The sequence below is a fragment of the Cucurbita pepo genome, chromosome LG06 (assembly GCF_002806865.2).
Source record: "Cucurbita pepo subsp. pepo cultivar mu-cu-16 chromosome LG06, ASM280686v2, whole genome shotgun sequence".
In the NCBI taxonomy this organism is placed as follows: domain Eukaryota; kingdom Viridiplantae; phylum Streptophyta; class Magnoliopsida; order Cucurbitales; family Cucurbitaceae; genus Cucurbita; species Cucurbita pepo.
Genome location: NC_036643.1, coordinates 1,043,004 through 1,057,194, shown reverse-complemented (window position 1 = coordinate 1,057,194; position 14,191 = coordinate 1,043,004). Strand labels below are relative to the sequence as shown.

At 38.8% G+C, this 14,191-nt stretch overlaps 2 protein-coding genes across 2 annotated transcripts in view; both read right to left on the bottom strand.

Annotated features, from left to right (window-relative positions):
• LOC111796715 (activating signal cointegrator 1 complex subunit 2-like) overlaps positions 1-8,220 on the bottom strand; it is an 11,758-nt gene extending 3,538 nt beyond the window's left edge. The window contains exons 1-5 of the mRNA XM_023679456.1: positions 7,809-8,220; positions 7,287-7,446; positions 7,118-7,179; positions 5,689-5,783; positions 4,966-5,079 (exon numbers count right to left, since the gene is read on the bottom strand). Coding sequence (XP_023535224.1) covers positions 4,966-5,079; positions 5,689-5,783; positions 7,118-7,179; positions 7,287-7,446; positions 7,809-8,220 — 843 coding nt within the window. The remainder of the gene's footprint in view (positions 1-4,965; positions 5,080-5,688; positions 5,784-7,117; positions 7,180-7,286; positions 7,447-7,808) is intronic.
• Positions 8,221-9,294: 1,074 nt separating this feature from the next.
• LOC111797650 (transcription factor bHLH84-like) lies at positions 9,295-10,639 on the bottom strand. Its single transcript, XM_023680717.1, has 5 exons — positions 10,121-10,639; positions 9,798-10,046; positions 9,637-9,702; positions 9,486-9,551; positions 9,295-9,387 (listed from the first exon to the last, which is right to left on the bottom strand). Exons 1-5 carry the CDS (start codon positions 10,604-10,606, stop codon positions 9,295-9,297), a joined length of 960 nt encoding a protein of 319 aa, XP_023536485.1. The 5' UTR covers positions 10,607-10,639.
• Between the last annotated feature and the right edge of the window lie 3,552 nt (positions 10,640-14,191).

Below are 14,191 nucleotides of genomic sequence, written 5' to 3'. Positions count from 1 at the left end.
TTTTTTTTTTTTTTTTTTTTTTTTTTTTTTTTTTTTTTTTTTTTTTTTTTTGGTATTCCTTGAGATCAAGAGTTTTAACCCAAGGTTGAGAAGTTGAATTTCTGGTTGCTCGTGTTCAGCAAATAACAACTCCATTTTGCAGACTGATGGGCCTAGGAGATAAGTGTTTTGGCATCTAAAGAATTAATTATATGTGATGTCCCATATTGGTTGGGGAGGAGAACAAGCCACCATTTATAAGGGTGTGGAAACCTTCCCCTAGCAAACGCGTTTTAAAGCCTTGAGGGGAAGCCCGAAAGAGAAAGCCCAAAAAGGACAATATCTGCTAGTGGTGGATCTGGGTCATTACAAATGGTATCAGAGCCAGACACCGGACGATGTGTCAGCCTTCTCGCTGTTCCCCGAAGGGGGGTAGACACGAGACGGTGTGCCAGTAAGAACATTGGGCCCCAAAGGGGAGTGGATTTGGGGGCGGTCCCACATCGATTGGAGGAAGGAAAGAGTGCCAGCGAAGACACTGGGACCCGAAGGGGGGTGGATTGTGATGTCCCACATTGGTTGGGGAGGAGAACAAACCACCATTTATAAGAGTGTGGAAACCTTCCCCTAGCAGACGCGTTTTAAAGTCTTGAAGGGAAGCCCGAAACGGAAAGCCCAAAGAGGACAATATCTGCTAGCGGTGGATCTGGGTCGTTACATTATCCCCTTTCATGTTTCCTTATTTTGTCCTTGTTTCATATTTGTCTAAGCACATGCTCATTGGGAAACATCCAAATTAACCATCTTCACTTTACATTTGCACTTTTTAGTCACCAAAAGCTCAACTACCTATCCTATTCAGAAGTATGAATGCCTTCATATTAACTTCCGGTTCAAAGAAAGAACTCTCAAAATCTTCCTTTTCGTAACATATAAATTAAAGCTCCTCAACCATGGAGGACCACCCATTCAAGAAAGAAAAAAAAAGCCTTTGTCTTCAATTTATAAGAGCTCTCTTTTGGTCTTTTTGGCAAGAGAGAAACCATAGTGTATTCAATAACTAAGGAAAGCCCTTTGTTACGGGCCCAAGCCTGCGATCGAGTAGTGGAGGTAGACAGTTTTTGTGTGGGAGAAAGAAGTAGAATTCTTCTTTCGACCTATTTTAAATAATTGTAAGGCTCAAATAGAGGGAACCTTAGTACCTCTTAGTCAAAGTATTCAAGACTAAATAGAAAATTTTTTAGGTACCATCTTCGTTGATGTTTATGACTATTTATATAAGTTGTATAATAACTATTGCTACAGTAACCAAGACTCAATCATGGAAGATCATCCTCCTAAAACAAAGGAAATGGCTAAAAATAGAAATGAAAATGGAGTCCTTACAACCATTGCTATATTAATGGAGTCATGACTCATCATGCTCTTAAAACAAGAGAAATAATTAAAAATAGAAATGAAACTGGAGGACTCCTAACAATACAGAAACTGAAGAAAAAAAACTGCATAAAGAAAAACTCAACCAATGGGTTCCATACGTGATTGCTTCTTTTTGCCATGAGTGTGAGGTGTGTACACTTGTAGTGACATTGTATCAATAATTCCCAACCCCAAAGAAAGCTTATCCTCAAGCTTGAATTGTGGTAATTGTTTGGTCATATCTTGAACATTTTCCCAAGAGGCATCCGCAGGTGAAGAGTGGCTTCAGTATATCGAAGTTTCTAATTGACCAACTTTAAATCGATGGTCCAGAATAGCAAGTGGCTGAGGAGGGTCAGGGGCTGGAATTGGAGGAAGTTCTGGATGATGATTGACACTGCCTTCATGGTATGGTTTGAGTGCGAAAATGTGGAAAACCAGGTGTAATTTGATTCGGTTGGTAAGCTTAACTTAGGCCATAGAACCAATTTGTTCTAACACCTCAAAAAGCCCAAAAAAATTTGCGGCAAGCTTTTGATTTTTCCATGAAGCTTAACAAAGACTGGCGACATGGTTGAAGATGTAGCAGGACGTTGTCTCCAATATTGAACTCTAATGGTAGGTGTGATTGATCATATTGATCCTTCATTCTGTTCTGAGCTTCTTGAAGGTTGTCTCTAATGGTCGGTGGTATTGGAAATTCGTCTTTGATGGTCTTTGCATTGAGTTCCCTATAATCCACACATAAGCACCATTAATTATCAGCCTTCAGAACTAGACTTGCCGGAGAAGAAAAAGGAGATTGGTTGGGAAGGATTATCCATTGTTGTAGCATGGCTACACATTGGCATTCTATCTCATCCTTTTGTCTGTGGGGATATCTGTAGGGGCGCACCACCACGGGTGGGCTCCAAAGGAATTCGGTGATCACAAGATCGGCTTGGAGGCAGCCCCGTTGGTTTGATCCAAGAGAGAAACATTTTCCGCTAGCAATTTCTAAAGTTGCATGTCCTAGATAGTGGTTGGATGCAAGGAATTGAGTTCAGGCGACTTCTGCCATGTTTGAAATGTATTCCTTTGAGCTCCACTTGTCTTCCGTGTATGAAAAAAACATACACGTGATATTCAAAGTCCCATAAAATAGGACTCGCAACCAGTTAACACCGAGGACAATGTTGAAGTCCGTCAATGGTAGCACAAATAAGTCCACTGTGAAGGTGTTCAACTCTAATTCAATTAGCGTCCCTTTGCAGATTTTGGGACTACTGACTTGCTCACCATTGGCTAAATTGACACGTAACCCATCCTTCCCATTCACTTCAGCCTTTAGTTCTGCCACCTTGAAAACAGATATAAAACTACGAGTGCTTCCAAAATCAACGAGAATGAGTACCTGACCTCCGTTCCAACACCCATTCAGTCGTGTAATAGCATTGAGAGATATTTTTGGTGACAGTTCTTGCTCCATTTCCTCGGTTGGTTCGTTCTCTTCTTCCAAGTCAATCCAAAACAGTTTCTTACATTGATGGCCTCGCACAAATGTCTCATCACAATTGAAGCACATCCCCTTCTTTCTTCTTTCTTCCATTTCTTCTCTAGTGAGTCGGTTTTATCGAACGGTTGGTGCGCATATCTAAATTGGTGAATTGCGTTTGTTATCTCAATTGGTGGTGGTGGCCCTGGGATATATTTTCCTTTCGTACAAGCGAGACATACACATTGCAGATACCACGTCATGTGGCTGGTGGAGCTCCACCTCAATTGATATAGACTCTTGCAATCCGCTAAGATACAATGAATCTTTTGATTTTTAGTTAAAATTCCAGCTCTTGAAACCAACCCTTCGAATTAGTTTTAGTACTCTTCCACTAACCCGTTTGTTTTAGCTTAGCAAGCTCCCCCAATTTATTACTTCGGATGGGAGGTCCAAACCACAAGTTGCATTGGTGGACAAACTTCGTCCAGGTGGGATCCGAAATATTATGTACCATCTATAAATACCATAGGTTAGCAATTCCCTCTAGGCGATAAAAGTCTTAGCTCACCTTTTCTTCCTCGGATGTTGATTTATGTCGGAAAAAGTGTTGACAATGGCTAATCCAACCCATTGAAGCGAGGGAAGTCAAGTTTCATGAATTTGGGTACAATAAAGTTTCTTCCAGAATTTTCAGAAATGGTTGCCCCATAAATTCCCTTTATCTCCTTGTTTTTGCTTGACTTTCAGCGCTTGAAGAAGTCAGCCCTTCTTTGTGGATTCCAAGTCAAGGAACATGGCATCCAATTTAGTATGAAGTTGTTCAACCTTCTCATTACATGCTTGATTAGCCTACTGTTCGGATGAGAGTAAATTGAAGAGTTTGGTAAGCTGTTCTTGCACAGATTCACCCGTAACTACTGGCTCTAATACCAAACTGTTACGGGCCCAAGTCTGTGATCGAGTTATGGGTCTCTCATAAGTGAAGGTAGACGGTGTTTGTGTGGGGGAAGAAAGGTTCACCCATAACTGCTAGCTCTAATACAAATTGTTATGGCCCCAAGTTTGTGATCGAGTTATGGGTCTCTCATAAATGAAGGTAGACGATGTTTGTGTGGGGGAAGATGTAGAATTCTTCGTTCGACCTATTTTGAGTAATTGTAAGGCTCAAATAGAGGGAACCTTAATACCTATGAGTCAAAGTACTCAAAGACTAAATTGAAAATTTTTTAGTACCATCTTGATTAATGTTTATGACTATTTATACAAGTTGTATAATAATCATTACTACATCAAAGGAACCCTAACTCAATCATGGAGAATAATCCTCCTAAAACTTTGAAGGAAATAACTAACACTAGAAATGAAAATGGAGCCCTTACAACCATTGCAATATCAATGGAAGCATGGCTCAATCATGGAGGATCATCCTCCTAAAACAAGGAAAATAACTAAAAATAGAAATGAAGGTGGAGGCTCTTTACTGAATGAAAAAAAAAAACTACATAAAGAAAAATTCAACTAATAGGTTCCAACTATTGAATTAATTCTCCTATAACACTTTTTTTCCTTTTCTTTAAAATTTATATTCGTATAACCAATTGGAACAACTTTTTGTAATTTCGCTTGGTCTCCGAGCTTGGCTTTACTCCCCCTCTTTTGTAATTTCGCATCACCTCCGAAATTGTTTTCTTTTTGCTTTTGTGAAATTGTTTATTATCAAAGGAGGTTTCTTTTAGCCAAAACAATCGGATCTAAAAACGAAGAAAAGCCCTTCAATAGTTTCATGACATCTCTCTCCTTTTGGCTGCTTTTGGCATTGTCTCGGTAATTGGTCATGTAAGTATTATTACTCTGTAGTTATATCTAACAACAGAATATTTGGTAAGCTCCTCGGCTTGAGAGGAGGGCATACCCTATCTTCCCATCCAATTTTTGTGCTTTTCTTATCATCACAGAAATCTAGTATTTCTTACCAGAAAAGAAAGAACAAATGGCCAATTAACTTTTAGCACCAACAGAGCATCACAGAGCATTTTCTGGAATATCAACTATCAAAACAACATATTACTAATAAATAAATAAAAAAATACCTCAAGAGATGAGTTGCATCTTTGATGCATCATAGAGACAATGCTGAGGAAGTGAGATATAACCGATGGTAGAGTTTCATGAATACTAGGCTGGGATTTTATTGCATTCTCGACCTGAAAAATGTGAAATGGTAATTTCAAATGTCAACTTTAAATAGAAGATTAACACAGTATTTTATTAAAAATAGCTAAAAACTTTCAGTCTCTCACTCTTTTTTTTTTTTTTTTTTCCAACTTCCGAGAATATTATGCTGGGGTTAAAAACATTTTCGTCCTGGAAAATCCCAAGGCTATTCCTAAAATTTCAGCTTACATATATGCCTAGCATATAACATTGCATTAAAATCAGCTAAAAAATTTCTCTTCGCTTTATTCTTTTTTTATTTTTTTCCCTTACCTAAATAATCTGTAGCTAAAGCATCAGTGAAGTAAATAATAATTAAATATATGGTTTCATAAACAATGACTCTTCTATTTTCTTGTCGTAATTGTCATTATCCTGAAGAGATAATTGCTATAATAATCTAATAAACTTCCAAAATCACTGCCAGTTCTAAAAAATTCCACACTTGCATCCATATAGATTTGAATGACTTTGAACTAGTTTGACCTCTAATTATCCAAAAGTTTGAACATCTGAAGCAGTAGAGTACAAAACTTTGGAAACATCATATGATCATTACAGGATGAGAACCAATAGGAGCTACTAAGCAAGATGATTACCAGTGTTCTAGTTAGATCTTCATTCTCGTGAAAATATATAGCACATATATCAAGTAACTTTGGAAGGTCAAGCAACTTCTTTCCCTGCAGAAGGACTACATACAAAATTAGTGAACAACAGCGCACCACTATCACCAAATTGATATAAGCTCAGATTTCACTCTTCAGATGATCCTAAAACACATTTGACGTTCTTTACAATAATATATCCTCTTGATCAGACCAAAAGTATTTCAAAATGTCCACATGATCTTCCAACAAACTGTTAGTATTTGTATAAACATGCACCAACAGTAAGCTGGTTGCATACCATACTAGAAGAACCAGTTCTATGACAGGTGCATCATACTTCATCTAGCTCATCTCTAACTATTACGTAAACTAAAAGTTTGAGCTGCTGATCATAGCCAAAAAAAATATCAGCAGTTTCAAAGTCCGTAACAGGACCCAGAATTCTCCTCAAGGCCGTAAAAGGCCTTCAAGCTTGGACGCCAGGTGACATCACAGGTCAAATAAGGTGAGATGCACAATGATAAAAGATAATAATAATAATTTAAACATGCCTAAAAAGAAGCGTATTAATCTTGAAAGCTATAAAATTTATCATCATTGAAGTTGCTCACAGAACAAATAAAAGAAAATAAAAAAGAGAAGATTCAAGATACATATTTCCTTATCAACAAAATGAGAGTAAAAACAGCTAAACAAGAAGGCTTACAGAAGAGTACTAATAAAATAAATAATAATCATGAAGTACTCGAGATGTCTGAAAAGGAAAACCATGGACAACATTCGGGCCCCAGTGAAAGACATTTATGTAAACGGATCTCAGAAGATAGTAGGGTTTAAATGAAGAAACCTCCTTCATTGGGGACTCGTGAGCACAAGGTTACAAGATGCATGCCTAAAATGAGGTTGACTTACTGGACACTGAGCAACACAACTAAGATGCACCTAGTGGCTATCCATGCTTTTAAAGAAGAGTTAGATTCTTCGTCGAGCATTAAACATGCTCGTGGTTTTTGGAAGAACTGACAGGAAAAAAATGTCCTATCACCTGTATCACGGTATGTGTACTTATATCATAAGCAAGGTAGGATTAAGTGGGAAAAAAAAAAATCTGCTCTTGAGCACTAATTTTCAGAATCCTTCTCATAGAACCCTTATTCCCTTCATTTGTATTTTTTCTTCTCCAACAACTTATCTTATTTTTAATATGTAATACAATCAGCTGGACTCTTCTTGCTTTCATCAGATTGGATTTGTTGTTGAGGCGGGATTTAAAATAGTAACAATAACTGAATAACATAGTGATATGATAAACAATTATATAGATAGTGTTTATTGTCTAGCTAAAAGAATAAATTGATTTCTTGGACTACAAAGCGGTACAAGGCCATGTTAAAATATACACAAAGAGTGAAATTACCTCCATGATCTTTTAAACTGAGGCTATCAGCAGCTCGTGCTCCAGGATCCCTATTGGAAGACCTGCAGGAAGAAGGTTTTAGAGGGGGGAAAAAAATCTGCTGTTAGTCATTCATCTCTGCAATAATGTTCCATGTAAATATAACTTGGTACTTAGTGGTGGAACTTACATGCGATATAATACCATGAAAACACGGCGGCTTAATTCACATTCTCCAACGATGACCCCTGCAACTATTCCATTTGCTCCACGATGAGGAAAATCATACCATCTACTCCTGAATTTTAGGAAGCTATCGAGAAATTCATGCAAGGAAGTGTCCCTAGCCACTGCAAGGAATACGCCAAAAGGAGCAGAAGAATCAGTCGATAGGCGGACGATTACCTTGTATCGCTATCTTCACCAATACATCAAAATCAGATAACAAGAGTTGAGGTATCCTACAAGAGACAGGCACCACTTTTAAGGACGGATATAAGCAGACAATTCTTCACCATTACTTCCTTAATACCATCGAAGTATACTCAGTATAAGTAATTCGTGTCTCTACCCATAAAATGATTCACAAAAACCAACGATATTAATCAATAGCAAAATCACAATAAACATGCTCACAAATTCTGTTAATTGTTAGTGAATCAGAAAGGCGACCAATTTCAGAAGCACGTTCTCATAAACGTATTCCAAATACCTTCCGTCCAAAACTCTTTAGCACTCAACTTGAGCAGCCGAGACAACTCTCTGTTCAAAAGATCTACGACTCTTTGAGATTCCATCGGATCCAATGCCCCTTCCTCGGCGCGAAGACCAGTGGCAACGGCCTCGTCCTGTGGCAAGTAATTCACGAAACTACCACCAGTAGCTCTGCTAGACACCCAATCTCCATTCGCTCCCATCTGAATCCTACTCATTGATGGCGTAGCAGAACTGCTTACAGCAGCAGAATCGGATGGCTTAGGTAGCGATTGTCTGAGGGAAGTGGAAAGGCTAGGTTTAGGGTTGGGGCGTTCATTTGTGGATTGAATCTGGTTCTTGGGAATGTACTTCTTCTGCTCTTTCCTTAGGCCCTTGTTGTTTCCATCGTGGTTGTAACGATTGGACATTCTGAATTCAGATGACTGCGTTGGTGATCGGGATAGGAAGAAGTGCGTGCGCGCCGGGGCGAGAGGAGGAAGAGGAATCGGTTCGGTTGGCCTTGGCTCGTTATTTATACCTTTCTTCGGCTTTGCAATTGGTGGCGGGTGAGTATCAAACGGGACTCCAGTTGGGAATTCACTTTGTACTCCGACGAGCGGCACCTGAATCTTTGTGAGTAGTTTTTAGAATTATAAGCCATTTTTAACAATAATTCTAACTACTAAATAACATAAAGAAAATTTTGGGAAAAATCCCTGCTTTACACCTAAATTTCATTTTCAATTGATCATTCCTGAAATCATATAATATTTTTTAACCCTACAAAAAAAAAAAAAAAACATAAATATCCTACTTCTCATCTTCAGTATTATTATACATAAAAATATATTATTTTCATTGGTACGAAGCATTTTGAAAAAATTAAAAGAAAAGTCACGAGAGTTTACGTTGAAAGTGGATAATATCGTACCATTATAAAGATTTGTGATTTCTAACGTGGTATTAGAGTCACATGTCGTTAACTTAATCATGTTAATAGAACCCTTGAGTATCGAACAAATAGTGTATTTGCTCGATGGAAGGTTTGTTGAGTATTGTTGGGAGGAGTCCCACGTTGACAACTAATCGAGAGGGAAATCAAGGGTTTATAAGTAAATGAGGGTTGTTAGAATAAGTCCCATGTTGGCGGAAGAGAGAAATACTGTCTCCATTGATATAAGACATTTTGGAAAAACTAAAACCAAAACTACGAGGGTTTATGCTCAAAGTAGATATTATAAGACTTTTGTGGATAGTTAACACAAGACGAGGAGCTTATACTCAAAGTGGGTTAATAGTTAGCATAAATAGAGAGATTATACTCGAAGTGGACAACACCGTGGGCATTACCATATTTATAAAACGAACAAAGAAAAATTAGGAGNTTTTTTTTTTTTTTTTTTTTTTTTTTTATCTCGTTCCATTTCTAGTATGCAGATTTTGCATTTACTAAGAAAGCCGGATATGAAAAATTACAAAAGGGTCAATTAATTTTGGTTTCGTCACAAAAAAGAAGGAAGCTTCTGGTGCAGACCAATATCCATCCCATTGTAAGCAATTGGAGCATACATCCACATCTCATCAGAGCTCAAAAGCTGCAAATAAAACGAAAACAATACCTCAAAATTATCACCAATGCATTTGAAATCAAATCATTCAGAACCCAACTTAATGAACAAATTGAAGTCCATACCTTTATCTGAAGCTGCAGAAATTTCACGTAATGAACTGCTTCCTCAAGCATTGTGCTAATGTCAACCTGAAAACATTGTCCAATATTACATTGAAGCCTTCAACTAATTCATTAACTCATTCCAAAATTATACGTATAATGTTGTTATTACCTTTGTTCCATTCGGGACAAGTTTCTGCAGAATTCTAAGCCGCTCATTGATTCTCTCTCTTCTCTTCTGCATTTGGTTAACAAAACCAGACCAAAGTTTAAGGTTAGTGCTTCAAGTCTCATGTCATTATAAAGGCTTTGTTTTTTTTTTTTCTTTCATACCCTTGCATAAAGGCTTTGTGGATCAGTAGCAGAGCCTCTGGTGGCTCTGGTTTTGGCTTTTGGCGGCGATGCCTCGCCCTCTAAGACAGCACCACCACCATTAGTATCTTGTGAAGCGCTGTCATCCTCTGATGAGTTAGCGCTGCAGCAGCTGTTCATATCAGGCCCTCCATTTTCCTGATCCTCTTCACATTTGCGCCGCCGAGTGCTCAATTTTTTATTGCTATTCTGTGTAGCTTTCCTAATTTTCTGGACCAAAAGCTTGATAAGTCATGCTCAATTTAATTACTTAAAACACCCATTAAACAAATTGATTTACTTACATTGTTTGAAGTACGAATTTTCTTAGTAGGGTTGTTGAGATTGTTGTGATGATGATGATCATCATCAGCGACGACAATGGATTTCCTTTTGTGATGGAATGCCTTAGCAGAATTGGTAGCATTATGATCATTCCCTATCTGGGTTTGAACATCCATGTTTAGATATCTATCTTCACCCGAAAAAACAGAGATTTCTTGCAGCAAAACGTCAGTACAGGCTGAGAAAATGGAGTCCATCTTGTTCTCATCAATGGCAGCATTAGACATGGGCATATAATGATCAGCAGCAGCAATACAGGGGAACTGATCGATAGCATTGCCACAAGAAGGCAAATTGGGCGTGAAAGAATCCAAATGACAGAACCAATCGGGCATCTCCGCCGTGGGCGGAGGAATAAGTGGCGTGAAATCAAGCTCCTCCATTGATAAAATTGAGCTGCACAAATCCCATTCCCCTTCCCCGCTGAGACCTCCAAAAGAATCCATCCAAGATTGTCCCAGGTAGAGAATTAGTTTGTGTGCGTTGTGTTGTGGTGGGCTGTGTGGTAGCAAGATATTTGGAAGCAGGGGGGGTTTTATACGCTATCCTTTTACAAGAATTGCAATGCTCAATAATAATTGACTTAGATCAATCATCGCAAATTAAATGGATATAGTCTGATTTCCAAATGTCAGTGATTAATCGTACGATGGGGTTGGCCAAGTTCATGCAATCATAGGCTTAAAATAATAAAATTGGCTACAATAACTACTAATATTCAAATACCCCTTAATTAATCACATTTAGAAGAATATTACAAAAAAAATCAACCATACAATTATGTCGGGGAGAGAGAAATGAGTTTAAGAAGTGATTAAGTGAAATAAGCATGGATGGGGTTTGCATTAATGATGAAAGAGTTGAAAACTGTAAGAACGTGGAAGGTTTTTTTATAAATATATTTGTTTGTTTGGGAATATATGGAATGAAAAAATATATATAATAAGTTGATAATGATTAATTAATACAGCTGAGATGTCGGCAACGTCGTGGGGATGAGTCTCGAGTTCTTTTCAAAAGTAGGATCGAAACCCAGACAAGATCACCTTCAAACTCGTTTTGTGTTCGCTCATTTTTTATTCATCAATTCAAACCAACTTTGGTGTTGATGTCCTTGGTTACATTGTCGCATCTTAACACTACTAATAACTAAATATTGACATGTAACGACCTAGATCCAACACTAGCAGATATGTCCTTAGTTATATTGTCGCATCTTAAGACTACTAATAACTAAATATTGACATGTAACGATCCAAATCCACCGCTAGCAGATATTGTCCTCTTTGGGCTTTCCCTTTCGGGCTTTCTCTCAAGGCTTTAAAACGAGTCTGCTAGGGGAAGGTTTGGAAGGTTTCCACAACCTTATAAATGGTGGTTTGGGCTGGCTTTAAAACGCGTCTGGAAGGTTTCCACACCCTTATTGTGATGTCCCACATTGGTTGGGGAGGAGAACAAATCACCCTTATTGTGATGTCCCAGGTTGGTTGGGGAGGAGAACAAATCACCCTTTAGAAGGGTGTGGAAACTTCCCCCAGCAGACGCGTTTTAAAGCCTTGAGAGGAAGCCCGAAAGGGAAAGCCCATAGAGGACAATATTTGCTAGCGGTGGATCTAGGTCGTTACAAATGGTATCAGAGCCATGTTATCGGATGATGTGTCGGCCTTCTCGCGGCGGTGTGCCAGTAGGATGTTGTGCCCCAAAAGGGGTGGATTGTGATGTCCCACATTGGTTGGAGAGGAGAATAAATCACCCTTTAGAAGGGTGTGGAAACTTCCCCTAGCACATGCGTTTTAAAGCCTTGAGGGGAAGCCCAAAGAGAACAATATCCGCTAGCGGTGGATCTGGGTCGTTACACTTATAAATGATGGTTTGTTCTCCTCCCCAACTAATGTGGGACATCACAATCCACCCACCCCCCTCCCCCCTCCCTTCGGGGCCCAACGTCCTTGCTGGGGGAAGGTTTCCACACTCTTATAAATGGTGGTTTGTTCTCCTCCCCAACCCCCCTCCCCCCTCCCTTCGGGGCCCAACGTCCTTGCTGGGGGAAGGTTTCCACACTCTTATAAATGGTGGTTTGTTCTCCTCCCCAACCCCCCTCCCCCCTCCCTTCGGGGCCCAACGTCCTTGCTGGGGGAAGGTTTCCACACTCTTATAAATGGTGGTTTGTTCTCCTCCCCAACCCCCCTCCCCCCTCCCTTCGGGGCCCAACGTCCTTGCTGGGGGAAGGTTTCCACACTCTTATAAATGGTGGTTTGTTCTCCTCCCCAACCCCCCTCCCCCCTCCCTTCGGGGCCCAACGTCCTTGCTGGGGGAAGGTTTCCACACTCTTATAAATGGTGGTTTGTTCTCCTCCCCAACCCCCCTCCCCCCTCCCTTCGGGGCCCAACGTCCTTGCTGGGGGAAGGTTTCCACACTCTTATAAATGGTGGTTTGTTCTCCTCCACAAACAATGTGAGATATTGTATTTTTTTTTTCATATGAAAAGACTTAAAAAAATTGTTAAAAAGTTATTGTTAGTTTTTTTTAATTATTGAAAAAAGAATGATGAGTTGAATAAACAATTTGTGATTAGGTGTATGGAAATATAATAAATACATAATAATTTGATTTTATAAAGAAGAAGACTTTGTTTAATTTTTTTTAATTATGTTATTTGGGTAGCATCGTCCTTTGAGGACATATAAAAGTATTATTTAGAATTAGAAAATAAAATATAATAAAGGATAACATTGAATTTTGTAAGTACTCCTATCTTATCTTATGAAACACATAGGCCGTAAACTTATATGTACAACTCAAACCCCAATGACTTTAGAGATAATCCTAATTACTCCTACCAAACGACTCTTCAAAGTCGGCAACCCTTTTATTCCTTCCAACTTTCAACTCATATAATAATATTCCTTATTTGAACCACCACCTTTTTGGTGGTTCTAATTCTAATACGTGTCATCGCCCAACCTAACATCCGACAAACACAACACATTTATATGTGTGTATGTAGTTGTAGAATTTACTTTCATTTCATGAACTAAAATGTAATAGCCGTGTTTAAGCTCACTGCTATACAGATTTAAAAACATGTTTATTAAAGATATAATCTATCTCTATGAGAGTTAAACGTCCTCGCTAACACATCACTTAATGTCTGGTTCTAAAAGAGATTTTCACTTTAAGAATGATTCCTTCCACTGATAGAGTAAAATAGTAATATAGTTAATTAATTAACACGTGGCAATTAGAGTGAGGTGGAGGGACAAGGAATCCAGCTGTAAGATTTGGGAGATTTATTACAGAACATGAGATTACCTGAACAAAGCCATAAGCTGAAATGGGGTATGTTTAGTTTAGGGTTCGATGCTCCCCTAAGATTCCGGCGTTTAAATCTCACGCGTTCAATGTATTTTATTTAATAAACAACAACAAAACAGTGAAGAATTTAGTTTGTTGCCTAATTATAAGATTAATAAGAATTTATTTTTTTGGGTTAAGGTTATGTTGGGATACGTGGCGGGTTTAGGGAGGGTGTCCAATTATGTGGAGCCATAAAGTGGGAGAAATGTTGAGATCTTGATTGAACAAGGATTGGCTCTTGCTGTGTTTCAAGAGCTGCAACAATAAAATAATAATAAAAAGATGGTTACCTTGGCCCAGCGCAGGCGACATAGACAAAGCCCAAAAGATGACCATGCATTGTGGCCCAACCCACAAAGCCTAAGAGAGATAACGAACCTGGGGCTGCGGCGCCCGGTTGATGCCAAGAGGCTGGCGGGGAAGCTTCAATCCAATTGCGTCTAGAATTCTCTGTATTTGCGAAGCTTGAATTGATGAGCTAATTGAGCATGTAAGCAAAGAAACACCAAACGCATGCGGTTGGTTGATTGGCTGCGGCGGCCGCATGGCTTCCACACCTTTTTTCTAATTCTTAGTACCAAGCTTTTAATTTTGTTTGTAATGGTATGGTATTACCCAATGCGGGATGAGTTGGGTGGCTTTTTATTTTATTCCATTTTTTTACTCCAAAAGAA